This window comes from Perca flavescens, chromosome 14 (genome assembly GCF_004354835.1).
Source record: "Perca flavescens isolate YP-PL-M2 chromosome 14, PFLA_1.0, whole genome shotgun sequence".
NCBI lineage: Eukaryota > Metazoa > Chordata > Actinopteri > Perciformes > Percidae > Perca > Perca flavescens.
Window position 1 is genome coordinate 17,971,321 of NC_041344.1, and position 18,563 is coordinate 17,989,883.

Below are 18,563 nucleotides of genomic sequence, written 5' to 3' on the forward strand. Positions count from 1 at the left end.
ATTGTATTTGGCATTCACAATTTGTGTTGTCCAGTAAACTGGGACTATAATTTGGGAGGATTGTACAATTTTAAGAACATATCCTAACTGTACAATCCTCCCAAATTATAGACTTAGTTCACTGGACCAGTAACTATCTATCTAGTACCTTATATTTTGCCTGGGGGGAAATAACTGATGAATATACTCTGTTCCATTCATGTTTATAGTGTGCATGGAATTTATCACTTTATTATCTTTATAGTTTCTAGACTTTACAGTGCAATTTCTTCAGTGTCTTTATTTTCTATGTCCATATATACCAGGGAGCAAGGCATACAATATGTAGAGAAGGAAACTCGTCCTCTATAAAACATAAAAAAACGCGAATAGAAAAAGCGTGACAGATAATAGCGGACAGACTAAATGATAGTCTAAAAATATACATTTATGAACTACTGCTCTTAAATGAAACCATTCAATGTGTCACTTGTCATTTGCAAAAACGAACACCTGTACACTTTGCATTAAAAGCGAGTAGTGGAAGTTAATATGACTCAGGAAATTAATATTTTAGCCAATAAGAGAGAGGGAGGAACAGAGTGAAAGAGATATTTACGCTTCATATTCTAGCGTTATAGAAAATGGATCTTCATGGTAAATTTCCTGAGTTATCTTCTGCTTACTTTTAAGGCAAAGAGTACAATTGTTAATTTGTGCAAATGATTAGTAGCCTAATCATTGAATGGTAGGATTATGACGGTTTCCATTCAGAGCAGTGGTCAGTTAATGTATATATTTAGGCTGCTTATGCATTCAGTCACGCCCGCCGATAGGGGGGGACAAACGAGTCTGTTGTCCCGGGCCCACAGTAGACGGGGGGGGGCAGAACTGGGCCCTCATTAAATTATGGAATAATTAAAAATCTTTTTTTAAATAGGCCTATTTGTGGAAAAAAATATGAAGCATAATATTTGAATTACATAAAAGCTTTTTATTTGTTTTCTTCCTAATTGTCCTGGAAATGGTGGTCAAGAACCCCACCCCCACCCCCAACATAAAAATGGTTTGGCCACTGATCAAATTTGAAGTTCAGTACGCTCAAAATGTTCGGTCAGCACAAGTCCGGAGCTCGGAAAAAGAAAGAAAAGAGAAGAAGAAAATAGAGGCCTTAGAGATTTTCTAAGATCTCGTCCCGGGCACAACACACTATGGCCACGCCAAGACCCGCCCTACGAAGCAGCTCGATTGCTTGGGGTTAGGAATTTCACCTCGAGTGGTTAAGGTTAGGGTTAGGGGATTGGTCAGGGGATAGGACCTGTACATGTAAGCATGGACGCCTGGCCAATAGTAGTGTGTGAACGCTATTGAAGGGCGGGTCTTGGCGTGGCCATAGTGGGATTTGTAATATCGCGTCCCGGGCCCAGGCAAGACTGTCAGCTGGCCTGCATTCAGTCGGTCCGTGATCGTCTGCTACGCTTTCTGTCGCTGTTTCGTTACAGCGGCCGTGATATTTTCTTTTTATTCAAATAATGTGTTTCACGTCATCATACTTCCACAAGAAGCTGCCTCTCACTCTGTATAAAGTATGTACAATGCGTACTCTCCATTTTGGCATCAGTAAATCTGTGATCGACCTCGCGGTCTTTTGAGGAAATCCGTGGACGCGCATCTATCTGAATTACTTCAGCCTGGCTCAACCTAGTCGCTCCTCCTCAGCCTTTGTGAAACGCACCAAGCCAGGCTGCACAGATTAGACTAGGTCAAGCCTCGCTTTATCAGTTATCCTGGATTTATATATTCTGCTTTTTTGAAACAGGCCCCAGGTCACAGTGTACAACCTGAGATAATATGGAGATGTTTGCTGTTTTCTAGCAAAAGTTACATAGGGGATACACAAAATATCATGCTGTTTTTCACCTGATATAATGTGTATCCCATCTGTAACTTTTGCTAGAAAACAGCAAACATCTCCATATTATCTCAGGCTGTTTATTGTGACCTGGTAAAGTCAGAAAATAAGACACATGATGAGAGGACAGACCCTTTGCATGTTAAGGGAGGGGATACACATTATATATGTTATGAAGAGTGTATGTTTCTGTTTCCTGTTTTATTTTGGTAGTCCTGTTTTCTGTCTTGTCTTATCTTGTCTTTGTCTTGTTTTACTTCCTGTTTTTTTTTTTTTGGTTTTCCCGCCTTTGTGATTGTCTGATGTCTTTCACCTGTTTCTTAGCCCTTGTGTCACCTGCCCCTTGTTAACCCTCATTAATTGTGTCTTTAGTCTCTGTGTTTACGTTGTCTGTTGACAGGTTATTGTTTCTGCTTTTGGACATGGTGTTTGTGTGTTAGTCTACCTGTGTGTGCACGCCTCGGTATTTGGCGTGTTCCACGTAATTCCTGTTTTTCAGGATTCTGCCTGTTCCTGTTTTTGGGGTTCTCCCTGTTTTGGAATCCTACCTGCCTGCTTGCTTACCTGCCTGCTTCTCTCTGGATTCAAGAAAGTTTGCCACGTGTTGGAATTGTTTGTTGGACTTTGGAGGACGCCATTTCCACATGGTCAACGCCACAAACAAGAGACCCTGATTAACTGGGCATGCTCTGTAGAGCGCACTGCACCCACTGCTCACCACTGGTTCCCCTGGACACGATACCCCCCCCCCCCCTTGCCCCTTGCACTATTCTGTTATCTTATTAAATCACTTAAATGTATTTCCTGTGTCACGTCTGTTTTTGGGTCCAACCTCCAGTGCCGTTCCATAACAATATCAGGTGAAAAATGGCCTGATATATGTATCCCCTCTGTAACTTTTGCTAGAAAACAGCAGATATCTCCACATTATTTCAGGTTGTTTATTGTGACCTGGTAAAGTCAGAAAATAACACACATGATGACAGGACAGACCCTTTGCACTTTAGGGGAGGGGACACATTATAGCAAATGAAAAAACGGCCTGATATTTTGTGTATCCCCTTTGTAACTTAAATTTAGCACAAAAAGTAAGGAAATTTGTGTTTGGTAGATTATTTCTCTGTGGCAACAATGCTTTTTGGCAATAAATCTTATACCTGTTGGAAAGCCTGTTTTGTTCCCTTTCAAATGGTGCCCCATTTGTAAGGAATATGCATTTATGGGATGAGCAGCAGCGCAGAGTATGTGGGTTGCGCTCATGAAAAATTTGCCAAATCTTCTCTGCCAATGCCAAACAGCTTATTCTGCCATTGACTCATTTGGTGGATTGGATGATTGAAGTTTGAAGAAACAAGACCTATTGGCAATTTAACAATTTATTCATTTTACAAACAGGAGCTTCAGTAGCGTGTGGAAGAACCATACACAGCCGCAACAGCCTGGCACCTCCTCCTCATGCTGGTCACCAGCCTGGTCACACACTGCTGTGGGATGGCATCCCATTCTTCAACCAGTATTTGTCGCAAGTCAGCCAACGTGGTTGTGTTGGTCACTCTGGCACGAACAGCATGCCCAAGCTGATCTCACAAGTGTTAAATGGGGTTGAGGTCAGGACTGCTGGCAGGCCATTCCATCCTCTCCACCTCCACTCATTCTGGAGGTAGTCTCTGATAAACCCTGCCCTGTGGGGGCGAGCGTTGTCATCTTGGAGGATAGAGTTCGGTCCCAGACTGTGGAGACATGGGATTGCCCCTGGTTGCAGAATCTCATCTCTATATCTCTCTGCATTGCCTCCAATGATGACAAGCCTTGTTTTTCCAGTGAAGGAGATGCCGCCCCACACCATCACACTGCCTCCACCAAAAGGTGTTACTCTATCGGTGCAGCAATCAGCATAGCGTTCTCCGCGTCTTCTCCACACTTTGACCCTACAATCCAACTGCCGTAGGCACACCCATCCAATCCACCAAACACCAAATGAGTCAATGGCAGAATAATCTATTTGGCATTGGCAAAAAAGATTTGGCACACTTTTCATGGGCGCAATCCACATACTCAGTGCTGCTGCTCATCCCACAAATGCATGTTCCTTCCAAATGGGGCACCATTTGGAAGGGAACTAAACAGGCTTTCCAACAGTATAAGATTTATTGCCAAAAAGCATTGTTACCACAGAGAAATAATCTACCAAACGCATATTTCCTTACTTTTTGTGCTAAGTTTATGGTAGACCGGTTGAACAAAACGGTTAATTGAAAAGCCATATTAAATTAAATTAAATTAAAACAGAAATCACACTAGAGGGCAGGGAGGGACGGGTTAGCAAAGACGAGGAAAAAATATTGTTCATAAACCTGCATGACTTACATACATAGGCCTATCAGTCGGCCTATGTAGCTAAGGTGCATGTCAATATGGAACTTGGGAAAACACTGTTGATTAATCCCCAATAATAAACGACGCATTAAACAATTCAATATACAAATTTGGCAGGGATAAGTACCTTGGCACGACAGGGGCAACCAATGAATTTTTCTGCAATCTTGATAGTTCTCTGCAGAGCCTTTTTGACTGCAGCAGAACATGCAGCAAGCCACACGGAGATGCAGTATGAAAGGATGCTCTCAATGGTGGATATTTATAAAGAGAGGTTGGGGTGTGTTATGTTTTCTAAAGTCTATTATTAGTTATTTTGTTTTTGTGGTGTTTAGGATGAGGTTATTGGCAGAGCACCACACCAGACAGATTCTGCACTTCCTGTCTGTAGGCAGGCTCGTCCCCGCCCGTTATACTGTAAGTCCTACAACAGTCTAGTGTCATCTGCAAACTTTATGATAGAGTTGGTGGGAAATGTTGGTAAACAGTCAAAGGTGTATAGTGAATATAGGAGAGGGCTCAGCACAGCACTGAGGTGAGCCGGTGCTAAGTGTGATGGTGGAGGAGAGGTGGGGGCCAATTCTGACAGTCTGTGGGCGATTTGACCACAAGTCCTTTATCCAGCTGCAGGTAGGTGGGGGAAGGCCGAGGGTCAGCAGTTTGTTTATCAGGATGTCGGGGATGATTGTATTAAAGGCGGAGCTATAATCCACGATCGAGATGGCTCAGGGCAGCATGGAGAGTAATGGATAAGGCATCATCTGTGGCTCCGTTAGCCCTGTATGCAAATTGGTGAATGTCCAAGGAGTGAGGGAGACTGGCTTGCACAGATCTTTTACTACCAGAATGCAACAACACCACAATTCAAAGCTCTGCATTCAAAATGTAACCAGTTTAATAATTGCAGCAAAATGAACCTCAAGTATTGAAAGTAGGCTAAAAGTACCCATTATGCAGTGGTGAGAACCCTTTAAGTAATATGCTATTATATATTTTATCAGTATTCCTCATGCATTCAAATGTAAAGAGTATTTTGTTTTTCAGCAACTATTGGGTAGTTACAATCTACAGCATAAAAATGCATCATACTGTAAATGCTGATTTGATGTTTTGTATGTAATATCTGCTGAAACTATTGCTGTCTGACAAAATCGGTGGCTTTTTAAAATGTAGTGTAGCGAAGTATTAAGTAGCACATAGTTACATTTCACACAAGTGGGACCTGATCCATACAATCCACTCTCATGACAAGCAGTTTTCAATACATAAGCCATCATTTTATACACAGCCCTGCAAATGTTTTACAGGCACTTTCATCACATTCATGGTCTCTTTAGCTAAACTAAACTATAACTATAAATTATGGTAAATAAAAACAGTATTTCATTCAGAAGTGCTGACATACATCGTGTAAATGTATTAAACATCACATTAACAAAGCAAACTTTATATTTCAAACTCAGTTGATGTTGTATATTTAAATACTTTAATATCTGCTGGTGTCTGACATTAAAGTATTTATTATGTGTGCTTGACCACTTGTTTTCTCAAGTCCTTTAAAATGTCCCCTCATGAAGAATCAAAGTGTCTTTTGGAACAAACAAAAATCGTCCAATGTGGCCAAAGCCAACTCGGTGCAAAAGGTCTCATCAGGCAAAGACACCAGGCGGTCCAGGGAGATGTAGTTGGGCAGGGTTGGGTCATACTGAGCCTTTCCAAGGTACTCAAGGAACAGGTGGCGCTCTCTGAGACGCAAGTACTTGGAATTGAGGACCTATGGGAGGATATATCATATGTTCAAGTTATAGTTCTGAATATAGACACAATACAAAAGGAAATTAATTCCAATTTGTTTTATATAAAAGATTTTAAAAATCGTCAACCACCAGCTGTCAATCTACCTGTGGAAACTTGGCAATCAGGTTGTGGGGCACCTTCATGATATTGTGGAGGAAGTCAAATATTTGGGTTAGCTTCCTTTTATTGGCAGTCAGCACTTTTGGGACAGCAATAACTATGTGTTGGATCTCATTTTCCTTAAAGCCAAGCTCTATTTCACAGACCTGTGGAACACATTTACAAAAAATATTTAAACGCAAAACCACAAAATTACTCAAACAATGTTTTCTAATAATATCTTTTGTCATTCAGTACCTTCAAATTTTCTTTAACAGGCTCCAAGCTGCCACACAGTAATCTGGGTAGACGAGCTACAATGTTCCGTGTCTGAAGAAAGCAACAAGAGAGAAACAAAACTAGCTTTAATTTGCCATTTTGTTTTCTACTGACAGTCACAATTTATTTTGTGAAAAAATTACAAGACACAATAATGGCTGAGCTTCTCAATGAGACTTACTACATCAGTAAACTTACACTAGAAGCACTGAGGTTGAGTTGCTGCTGATAGAACCCCAGTCTGTTGTCCAGCCTCTTCACACTGAAGTTAAGCAGATAAGGAGCTCTGGACACCATGGATGCAACAGTCTCAGAATTAAACTTCTTTGACTTGAGATAGTTCACCCTTTGCAAACAACAAAAAAAGAGAACATTATTAAGACAGTCTCATGGCAAGTGCAACTGCAGAGAAGGACAATTACCTGACCTGTCACTACTACATAGTTTTCTTATCAGACTGATTTTACTTAGAATAAAGAAATGTATATACAAGGCATGTAAGGTTTCTGAGATCCCTTTGTGTCACCTGGACTGCAGGTGTTCCAAACTCTCAGTGAGAATAAAGGGGTTGTGCGTGATGATATAGCCAAAGCGAGAGTCCTCCACCCCGATCTCTTTGAGGAACAGCAGCCTTGGGGCCACATCTGTGTTAAAGTTAAGCCTAAGTAGCATGGAGCCCACATTGGGCCTTTGTTCAAGCTTCCACAGGTTTACACCTGCAATGAGAGGATGAATGATCACAAATGTGTTGCAGACAGATTTGGGTTAAGGCACCATTTTAAGATCATCGTCTACATCACAATAAATCTGAATAAGCTTCCATATACAAGTTAATATGATTTCCATGGTTCTCAACAATATTTTGAAAGTCTGTGGTTTCATTACCTAGCTGTACTAGTTTGCTGAGGGTCTCAGACTTGTCGACATAGTCTCTGAGAGAGGTGGAGGCAGGAGGTATGGCAGAAGGAACAGATATATGGACAGCCTCTTCATCACTGATCACCTCTAATGCTGAAAACTTAGCAGCAGCATCCAGATCTGGTAAAGGAAGAAAATAAAGACGGAAAAACGTATTCAACTATCTCTCTCTCAAGATGAAAACTACGCTTAAATCAAATTCTAATGTTAAATAAAAAGGTTTTTATGGTCATGAACGGCAAACTAGTATGTACCTAATGACATCTGGCTTTCAGTCGCCAGCAGAGCATCTCTGATTGGCAACAAGGGGCTCTTATATGGTACAACTTCAGCTGTAGACACTTCTTCAACACCTTTGTCTTCCTTAACCTGAGTTGCCAGATGTTTGGCAGCTAAGTCACTGTAACAGAACATCTGTTGTTTCCACCTCTGTTTTGCCTGAGTTGTTGTGGGATTCCCCTTGATAATGAAGGATCCATTTAGGATTTTGGTGGGTACCCTCGTAATTGCAATGCAATGGCGAACTTGAGTGCAATACTGCCAGGTACTAGCCACTGTCTTGGAGCAAAGAAAACGTCTGCATTGTAGACACAGCTGTGTACAGGATGAAGCCATGGTGATTCTGCAACAACAACAAAATACATCAACAGTATTTTCTTAGAGCTTGGTATCATCAAAGCAATATTATGTGGTAATATCATGCACAACCTAAACCTTCTCCATTGAGAGTTCTTCATATAAACTACAAAATAGTTTTCAAACTCACACTACACTTTAATTAGAATAAGATTGACAACAACAAAGCCTCACCCTACCCTAACCCATGATGGAAAAAAATATTGTATGGATAACAAGGTACTTTACACACGGAGGTGGTTTTAAGTGCATGAAGAGTACAGTATTATCTGACTTATGAAAAATCTGTTGATATTATCATTCCAACTTTCATTAAAATAATAATCGAGCAGTAAAGGACTTATTTGCACTTCTGTGAGGTTATACTTTTTGTAACTCTGTGTAGGCCAGGGGTCACCAACACGGTGCCCGCGGGCACCAGGTAGCCCCCAAGGACCACATGAGTAGCCCTCAGGAATATTGATATTATCGGTTTCCCACCTTGTTAAATCATTGTTGATAATTATTGTGAGAAATCATTAACATGATCAGTGTCTTCACATAGATGAGCATCATTAATCATTAATAAGCATATATAACTATCATTAATCATTAATAATCATATATAACTAAAGGCAAACTGAGCACATTTGTTATTTCAGAAGAGCGTTATCAAACTGGTAGCCCTTTGTATGAATCAGTACCCATGAAGTAGATCCCAGTTTAGAAAAGGTTGGTGACCCCTGGTAGGCTATATTTGTTTTTAACTCCATGCATGCTTTTAGTGGCTCACGTTATTTAATTTAGTTGTTCATGAGAGTGATGGCGTGTAGAAAAAAACAAAGTATCATTCATATCTACAGAAAGGCAATTAGAATAGTTTAGCTTTTGTATTTGTTATATTAATGCAGGTAACGTTATAAAACATAAGTTCGGGACTGTTGTCTAGCTAGAGGCTAGCTTAAACCAATGAATAGTTATGTTAGCATTAAATGCTATTTAAAATGCCTCTTTAAGTCTGGGTGCCAAAGCCAACATATCATTTTAGATTGATACATTTTTACTCACAATAACTGTATCCTAGACTCAGCTCTATCATACTCCACCAAGCTGTCGCACGTCAAACATTTTCACGTGCGGCCACATAACATGGATGGTAAGATAACCAAAGAATTAACGGAAGTACTTCACGGAAGTGTCACATTGTGGGATGTACCACAACCACGACATATTTGTGGGTATTGCAAAATGCGTTTAATATCCTTATGTGGACAGACAATTTGGAAAGCTGAATTTTATTGAATAAGAGAACGACAGTTCTAAAAAAAACATGTTATTGTATTGGCGGTTAATACTATTTGTTTTGGTGAATACTAAAACGTGTACTTTCACCTAAAAACACCCCCATTAGCTCTATGGTTGAGTCCGTCTTCAGAATTCTTAAGGGGCTCTCTTCACATCTCGCTGCTTTTACAACTTCTAGTTTTAGCCGTCAAAATGAATACAAGTAAAGAAGACCTCAACAGCGACATGGCAGCCGCCGTGGCCCCACGAACACCTCGGAAGGATGATGTCAACTATACGTTACATTTCCGAATGATAAACGAGCAACAAGTGGATGATATCTGCCTTGATTTCTTCTATAAGCCACACACCATCACTCTCCTGACAGTCACTGTGCTCAGCCTAATGTACTTTGCGTTTACAAGGTAAACTACAGTGTGAAAACTGAACATTTTATTCTCATTTTATGTAAGTGCTGTTTAATATACGTTTTAAGTACAAAACCAGATAGCTTCCCTTTGTTGTTATGATCCTGTGATGTTGCAGGGATGATGAGCACTTTGACAACAACCTCCGAGTTGGTCTATGGGTGGTTGTCTCCTTCTTCCTGGTTATCAGTGTCCTGGCCTTTCCTAATGGTAAGCTATGTAACTAAACTTACATTGGCTCCATCATGAAATGCTGTCCCAGGCCATGCTATGTACTTGTCTTGTTTACTGTAGTTCTGAAACAATTAGTCAAATAACATAAATCAGGAACTATTAATACTAGTTAATATGTTAAGTCATTTTTTCAAGCACAAATATGCTCTCCTTCCAGCTTCTCAAATGTGAGGTTTGGCTGCTTTTCTCTATCTTATGTGATAGTAAATTGAATATTATTAGTTTTGAACTTTTGATTAAATGACCAAAAGATTATTCTGGGAATAAGCGTCAGATTATAAAAATAATTGTTAGTTGCAGCCATACTTCATTTGTTCACACAGATATCAGATAAAAAGACAAAAATGCCAGTCTAAACATTTGTCCTAATTTAGTGTGAAAGTTCATTGTTGAAAAATCTTAACTCATGGGTTGGTCAAGCAGACAAACTGACCAACACATATATAACAATAGATTGATACTTGGCGTCTGTGTATCGATACAGTTGGCAATACTGTATCGAGAAAGAAAGTATTGCGATTCTATGCTGTATCGATTTTTTTTTCCCCCCACCCCTAGTTGGTGACAAAAAACCTTTGTGAATCTTGAGTTAAGACTTTTTTTTTTTTTTTTTTTTTTTTTTGTCTTATCAATCCCACAATGGGGAAATTCACACAATACTATGAAAAGGTCAAACACACCCAAAGTAACTCACAGATATGATGCTTTCTTCATCAGGACCTTTTACCAGGCCACACCCTGCAATATGGCGGATAGTGTTTGGTGAGTGTCTACCCACATCCGCCTCACTCGCTTTGCATCATTCACATTAACCTTATTTTTCTGCTTTGCTCCATTTTAAATTTGTCTTTATTCTCTCTCACTTTCTCCTGTCCTCGGTAGGCCTCAGTGTACTATACTTCCTGTTTCTTGTCTTCCTCATCTTCCTTAACTGGGACCAAATAAAGATACTGATGTACTGGCTGGACCCAAATCTGCGCTATGCCAAACGGGAAGCCGATATCATGGTAAGGATGGTTGATGTTGGAAGATGTCAGAATGGATGGAAGGATCGAGACCTAAAGAAGGATCCTCTCTGTCAGTTATTCCCAGACTAATTTTCTTAAGAAAAAAAATACTATATTTATGTTTTTGGAACATAGTAAATTAAGACGAGAACAATTTCATCTTGTCATTTCCAGCTATGAATTTTCTTTCTTTTGGTGCCATTGTGTCACCTTTCCCCTTACAGGAATATGCTGTGAACTGCACAGTGATAACACAGGAGCGGATCCTGAGCCACTTCGACATCTTCGCATTCGGCCACTTTGCAGGCTGGGCCATGAAGGCTCTGCTAATCCGCAGCTACGGCCTCTGTTGGACCATCAGCATCACCTGGGAGCTCACTGAGGTAACATTCAGGTGTTCAAGATGCGGTCAGGCTTGATTTGCCCGTGTTAAAATCTGTTAGGTTGATCGCAACTGTCTAAGGACCTAAACAGAAATTCATTCTACAAGGTCACACAAAAAAAGGCATTACTTATAATTTGTAGTGAGGCAGGCGTGCAGAATTGCTTCAACTCTGCCTGAGCTGCCTAGGCAACAAGGGTTGTTTGTTTGGAGGAAACTCATCATAACAAAGCAGTAGTATGAGCAGGAGTTTCTGCACATACATGATGTTGCCTTGACTGCTGCCAGTTGTTGAATAGAGGGATTAGATTACTGGATTTAGCCTAATGCCAGATGCACTTATCACAGAATCGACTGTGTCACGGGTCCTGCGGCCAACCACGTGCTAGAATCATTCAAATAACAGTCAAAAGAAATGTAGTCCCTTGATTAAAAAAGCTTTATGTCTCTTTATCACATAAATACATTTAATTTTTACTCCTACTTTTTTCCCACAGCTGTTCTTCATGCACCTGCTGCCAAACTTTGCAGAGTGCTGGTGGGATCAGGTGATACTGGACATACTGTTGTGTAATGGAGGAGGCATCTGGCTGGGTATGACCGCCTGCCGGTTTCTGGAGATGAGGACCTACCGCTGGGCTAGCATCAAGTCAGTGAAGCTTTTGTTCTTTTCCCTTGTCTCTTTTTCTTTTCTTACCTCTCTCCTTGAAAGGCCTAAACAATGTAAAACTGTAAGGTATAATTGGTCATTAGAGGTCTTTTTATGTGGTTTCCTTTTGATACAGCTACAAAATCAGAGAGGGGGTTGTAGCCGATTTTGTGGTCTGTCCTGGGACCAAATTATGGGTTGGAATTATATAGGACTTTTCTGGGCACTGAAAGTGCTTTAAAGAAACTATATATATATATATATATATATATATATATATATATATATATATATATATATATATATATATATATATATATATATATATATATATATATATATAAAGAGATGTTATTTTCTGATTGGCCAATGGGTCCTGATAGGGCCTCTTGTGGCCTTCTTCATTTGGGGCTTATATTCAATGACATTTCAGTTAGGCTATAGTCAAAGACACACAAGATGGCTCAAATCTAAAAAGAGTCTGATCACGTATATCTCGATGAATAACAATAAAAACAATAAAAGTCAAAGATTACTTACACAGATCGTTGGAATGGGCCTGGGAATCCAAAGAATCCAAGCAAAGTATATCCTAGACCATATTTTCCCCCCTTTGTGGTTTTAGAATGAGCATACGGCGTAATAATCATCTTTTTACTGCTGCTAAAATTGACGACACTTTCAAACAGTATGGGCCTTTCAACATGTAAAGATTTTTTCCTAAATAACATCTTTCTCAGTTTCACTGACTTGGTTAGTAAATTCAACATCACTAAGTCCATTTTTTTCAGATATCTTCAGGTCCGTCATTTCATTCAAACACACATCTCATAATTTTCTCAATTGCCTGAGCACTCTGACCTGGAGGATATACTGCAGATCCCTCTAACCTTAAGAGGCCAAATCTCTAATATATAATTCAATTATGTTCAGTTCAGTTAAGTCACTTTATTATCCCAAATGGGAAACTTGATATGCAGTCAGAGGTGAAAGATAAAAAGAAACACATTCATGCCACATAAAAATAGAGGCAACAATACAAGACATGAGTACAAAAAAGATTTCCTGTGTAATACACACAACAGAATTTATCACCACTGGAACAATCTCTAAAAACAAAACAAGTACTACATTACATGTGCAAATTAAGCTGAGTTATTGCACATGGGACAAAGGAGTTTTTACCCCTACTGGTCTTAAACCGAGGTACTCTAAATCTGCGACCTGATGGGAGTATTACAAACTCAGAGTGAAGGGGGTGGTTTGTACAGTCTAATATAGACCGGCTCATCGAAGAACTTGCTGGTCAAAGATAACCATCAAGGGGGACTGTGAAAACACCTTACCAGCCTCCTTTACAATATGGCTGAGGTGGTTTTTGTCTCTGATATTAAGGTTACCGTACCAAGCAATCATGGCAAACATAAGAACTGATTCAATAAAAGATTTATAAAATAAGGACATCATTTTCCTATCTACATTAAGTGTTTAACTTCTAAGGAAGTACAAACGTTGCTGTCCCTTCTTACAGACTGCATTACTATTCACATCAAACTTCAAGTTTTTATCAATGACAGTTCCCAGATACTTGTACTGTTCAACAAACTCAATTTCAGTTCCCTTAATGAAAGTCTTAGATGGTGGGAGGAATACTTTCCTAAAATCAATGACCATATCCTTGGTTTTTGTGGAGTTTAATTGGAGAAAGGCATCATCACACCATTGGACAAACTCATCCACAACTGGCCCATGCTTAGATTCATCTTTACGGAGCAGGCTAATGATGACCGTATCATCAGCAAACTTCAGAATGTGCCTGTTCTCATACTGGCTTCTACAGTCATTGGTGTAAAAAATGTACAGCAACGGGGACAGGACACAGCCCTGAGGAGAGCCAGTGGAAGAGGAGCGCTGTTCTGACAGAAAGCCATTAACCCTAACCCTCTGAGATCTACATGTTAAAAAATCTGCAATCCAGCCGACCAAATTTACATCAAAATGAATATAGGTATGCAGTTTCCAAGCTAAAATATGTGGTTGAATAGTATTAAAAGCTGATGAAAAATCCATAAATAAAAGTCTGGCATGAGTGCCAGGACCTTCCAGGTGCTTATACAGAAAGTTAAGTAAAGTGATTGAGGCATCTTCTACCCCCATCCCTGCCCTATATGCAAACTGCATGGGGTCTAAAGCCTCCTCCACCATAGTTATCACTTCCATTTTGACCAGCCTTTCAAATGACTTCATGACCAGTGAAGTCAATGCCACTGGTCTGAGGTCATTTAGCACCTTAGGGGTTTCCGCTTTTAGCCACCGGAACAACATCGGACTCCTTCCATAACTTTGGGACCCTTCACTGCTCCAGAGATATCCTAAATATATTACAGAAAACATCACAAAGCTGTTCTGAACAGTGCTTTAGCAATCTTCCTGTAATAGAATCAGGCCCCATGCTCTTATTTGTCTTAACTCTCTGAAACTCTACCTTAACATCATGGGCATCAAACCTCTGGCTTGGCTTTGTGGAAGAGGAATACTCTTTGCATATTTCTCTAAGTTGCTCTGTGAAGTCATGAGTCTCAAATCTCACTTTACAGTATATCCATGGATCCTATCAAAGCAAAATGGGAAGAAGAGTTAGGGACATATATATCAGATGCTATATGGGACAGAGCTCTAAGCTGGGTGAATGCGACCTCTTCTTGTGCACGTTTGAATTTGATTCAGTTTAAAGTTCTTCACCGTATGCACTACAGTAAGGTTAAACTGGCCAAAATATACTCTGACATGGATGACATCTGTGAAAGATGTAGAATGGACAGAGCAGATTTACTTCACGTGTTTGTGTCATGTTCCAGGTTGAGAGAGTTCTGGGCTTCAATATTTAAGGTCTTAAATGAAGCCTTTGATTTAGATCTACAACCTAGCCCTACAATGGCCGTGTTTGGGGTACAAGGGGGTGATGTTGTAAGGTCCAATGGGAAGGAAAGTGTTGCTGCTTTTGTCACCTTAATAGCACGACGGAGAATACTACAAAAACCTCTACACCACCAAAAGCCTCCACATGGCTTTCTGATATTATGATGTTTCTAAAAATAGAAAAAATCAAATAGGATTAACCAGAACATTTTACAAAAACTGGGACCCTTTACTGGCTTACTTTGAAAGACTTACTACACGTCCCTCTTAATAACTGCTAAGATTTGTGAAGCACACTGATTACACTATTTGCTATCATGAGTAATAGAAGAAAGGTGTTTTTATCATTTTTTATTTTTTGTTTCTTTAGCTTTCCTTTCCTCAAGGGTTTGTTGTGGGATGGGGTTAATTGAAAGAGGTCTTGTTATAATTGACATTGTAATGTTGCACTGTATCTTCTCTAAAGCAATAAAAATACTTGTAAAAAAAAAGTGAGCATACAGCATATGATCAATATGATCACACCTGGCATCAAAATTGGAAATGGCTTCTTATTGGCCTGGAACTCAATCACCAACAGTTTACTTAATTTCATTAGTTTAAAGGCAGTGGCCATGTAGCCATGGCATGATCAAAAAACCAATTGTAAATGAATCTTCAATTCTCAATGGAAGACACAGACCTGTATAGTCGATAGTACTACTCATACAACTACGACTAATAATAATAATTTAATCATTGTTATTATGATTTTTATTAATAATAGTGATCAATAGCATTGGATAGACAAACTATTATGGCTTCTCACATTAGGCGACTCTGCTCACACTTGAGAAACGTGAAAAGTTGTATTAAAAATAAACACTCCACAGATCACTCAACTGGTCCAAACAACAGAACAGATCACAGAGAAGGTGGTCAGGATCAGTAATTTTAGTGCCCTTTGTGCCAGTAAGAAGCTGGTCATGACCGCTGTGCCACTGGTCGCAACCAGTGTCTCTAGCGCCCCTAGTGGTTGTGACCACTGGTCCCTGCCAGAGACCAGCTGGTCCTGACCACACTGATCTCAATTATCAATAATAATAACAATAATAATCATAATATATATGATATAGTGTATTTTATAGACAAAAGATTGTGATCTCTGACATTCATCCAGCTAACAGTGCTGCCAAAACGACAGGAAGGGTATGACAATACTAAAGCTGCTTCACGGACCACAGGGACCACAGGGACCACAGGGCAGACCACTGAGGAGCTGGTCGCAACCAGTGTCTCTAGCGCCCCTAGTGGTTGTGACCACTGGTCCCTGCCAGAGACCACTGGTCCCAGGACAGACCACAGAATCGGCTACAACCCCTGCTGCAAAATCAAGTAGTACTGGCAGAATGTTTTAACAAAAAGTAGATGGTTTATGATACTAGAATTCTGCATACTATGTTTAATGCAAGATTGCATGCGTGTATAGATCTTGGTATCCTCAAAAGCGCACACACTGTACTCTGTTCAGGGAAATCCACACCACCACAGGGAAGATAAAACGAGCTGTGCTCCAGTTCACCCCAGCCAGCTGGACTTATGTGCGCTGGTTTGACCCAAAGTCCTCCTTCCAGAGGCTAGCAGGCATCTATCTGTTTATGATCCTATGGCAGGTACTGTATTCTTTAACCTTCGACTTATTTGATAGTTTGTCCTCGCTATAAGAGCTGTATCTGTTCAATTCAATTCAATTTTATTTATAGTATCAAATCATAACAACAACAACAACTGTTGACTATCTTTGTTAATTAATCAATGAATCAAATATTCTAGAAAAGCTTTCCTTTAACTATGTCAGCCTGCTGCTAACACTACTCAAATAAACAAAATATCCATAAGAAATCCTTTAATGTTGTTGTCTGTCTTACATTCTTTATTTTCACAGCTGACAGAGTTAAACACATTCTTCCTCAAGCACATATTCGTCTTCCAGGTGTCTCACCCTCTCAGCTGGTGTCGCATTCTCCTCGTTGGAGCCATCACTGCACCCACCGTACGGTATGTTTAACCTTCAAAACAACATCTTTACGCTACACCTATGAGCAACAATAAATGTGATACACTAGATTTTGTCTAGGGAAGTGGTGGCTGTTTCAGATGCTTTCTAACAATCAAGGTGTGTGGAAACCTTAAATCCTTACTTTGTTACTTTAAAAAAATTGTAAATTTCAAATTTTCTTCAATTTTTTCAGGCAATATTATGCATATCTGACAGACACTCGGTGTAAACGAGTTGGCACACAGTGCTGGGTGTTTGGGTAAGTATCTTTTGTCCTGTCAGTTCACGTTTTTCACTGAAACAAAACTGCATTAATGGTAGTTTTTCCCAAATGTGGTGTTCTTTCAAGGACTGTCAAAACATTTTCACTTTTTTTCATTGTACGTACTGTATGGTTTATGGTTGAAATCTATTGGATAGTCTACAGGGAAGGCAAGGGATGTTGTAAATTCAAATATGACAACCTTTCAAAGTTCTCACACACCTACAACTTAACAATGAATAGATACTTCCCACAAGTAGCAAATTGAAAAGCAATCAACACTAAAACCACTGCTGTGTTGGCCACAAGCCCACAATCTTAGTAGTTGATGGAAGTTTTTCCAGGTCCTACAAGCTATTTTAGTGTAGTTGATTGAAGTGACATGAGCAAGGTTTTAACAGGTTTTCAATTCAGCTTTATAATAGTGTACTTTTTAAAGTCAATTGAAATTTATAATGTAATGTAGTTATTGACCTCACCTCAGACACAAAGCTGCTAAAATGGCCTCAGTCTGCTCTAGTTTCCATAGCAACGAGACAGGCTCTCTCTGTCTGCATGAAATACTTAACATTGAGGCTGCTCTTTTGTCCCCTCCCTCGTAACCTTCACAATTGGATTTTGTTTCCACAGCAGTATGGTGAGTGAATATTGTTATGGGTTTGAACGACTGGGGAGCAATAATACGGAGCACACATGCATTTGGACTCATATGCCACAGGTGTTATGCATCTACAGAGAAGCGCCAGAAGCTCCTGCAATGAAATGGTGTTGCCAAGAGAGGGAGCCATTGTTAAAAAACAAAAACTAATGCTGTTTTAATTTCCCTTTTAGGGCCATCGCTTTCCTCGAGGCTCTTGTTTGTGTGAAATTCGGTCACGACTTGTTTTCCAAGACACAAATTCGCTCTGTGGTCCTTTGGCTGCTGTGTCTGGTAAGAAAAAAACTTTAGTAAGTTCAGAACAGATGCATCCGTATTATGCAACTATACTTCCTGTGCAAATATAATAACACTGTGATGTCCTAAATTAGGACTCCGTGTGTGTGTTTTATTTATATATATATATATATATATATATATGTGTGTGTATATATATATATATATATATATATATATATATATATATATATATATATATATATATATATATATATATATATATATATATATATATATATATATATATATATATATATATATATATATATATATATATATATATATATATATATATATATATATATATATATATATATATATATATATATATATATATATATATATATATATATATATATATATATATATATATATATATATATATATATATATATATATATATATATATATATATATATATATATATATATATATATATATATATATA

The 18,563-nt window shown here is 39.1% G+C and overlaps 2 protein-coding genes across 2 annotated transcripts in view; one reads left to right on the plus strand and one right to left on the minus strand.

Moving 5' to 3' along the window:
* Positions 1–5,144: 5,144 nt before the first annotated feature.
* Positions 5,145–9,165, minus strand: mterf3 (mitochondrial transcription termination factor 3). Its single transcript, XM_028597666.1, has 8 exons — positions 9,044–9,165; positions 7,615–7,982; positions 7,328–7,480; positions 6,969–7,158; positions 6,641–6,788; positions 6,422–6,493; positions 6,169–6,330; positions 5,145–6,041 (listed from the first exon to the last, which is right to left on the minus strand). The coding sequence occupies exons 2-8, from the start codon at positions 7,973–7,975 to the stop codon at positions 5,847–5,849; spliced, it is 1,281 nt and encodes a 426-aa protein (XP_028453467.1). The 5' UTR covers positions 7,976–7,982; positions 9,044–9,165; the 3' UTR covers positions 5,145–5,846.
* Positions 9,166–9,413: 248 nt separating this feature from the next.
* ptdss1b (phosphatidylserine synthase 1b) overlaps positions 9,414–18,563 on the plus strand; it is a 14,971-nt gene continuing 5,821 nt past the window's right edge. Inside the window, exons 1-10 of the mRNA XM_028598307.1 lie at positions 9,414–9,684; positions 9,806–9,897; positions 10,639–10,683; positions 10,804–10,928; positions 11,153–11,311; positions 11,808–11,959; positions 16,389–16,530; positions 16,803–16,915; positions 17,110–17,175; positions 18,010–18,109. Of these exons, the coding sequence (XP_028454108.1) occupies positions 9,473–9,684; positions 9,806–9,897; positions 10,639–10,683; positions 10,804–10,928; positions 11,153–11,311; positions 11,808–11,959; positions 16,389–16,530; positions 16,803–16,915; positions 17,110–17,175; positions 18,010–18,109 (1,206 nt within the window). The 5' untranslated portion in view covers positions 9,414–9,472. The remainder of the gene's footprint in view (positions 9,685–9,805; positions 9,898–10,638; positions 10,684–10,803; positions 10,929–11,152; positions 11,312–11,807; positions 11,960–16,388; positions 16,531–16,802; positions 16,916–17,109; positions 17,176–18,009; positions 18,110–18,563) is intronic.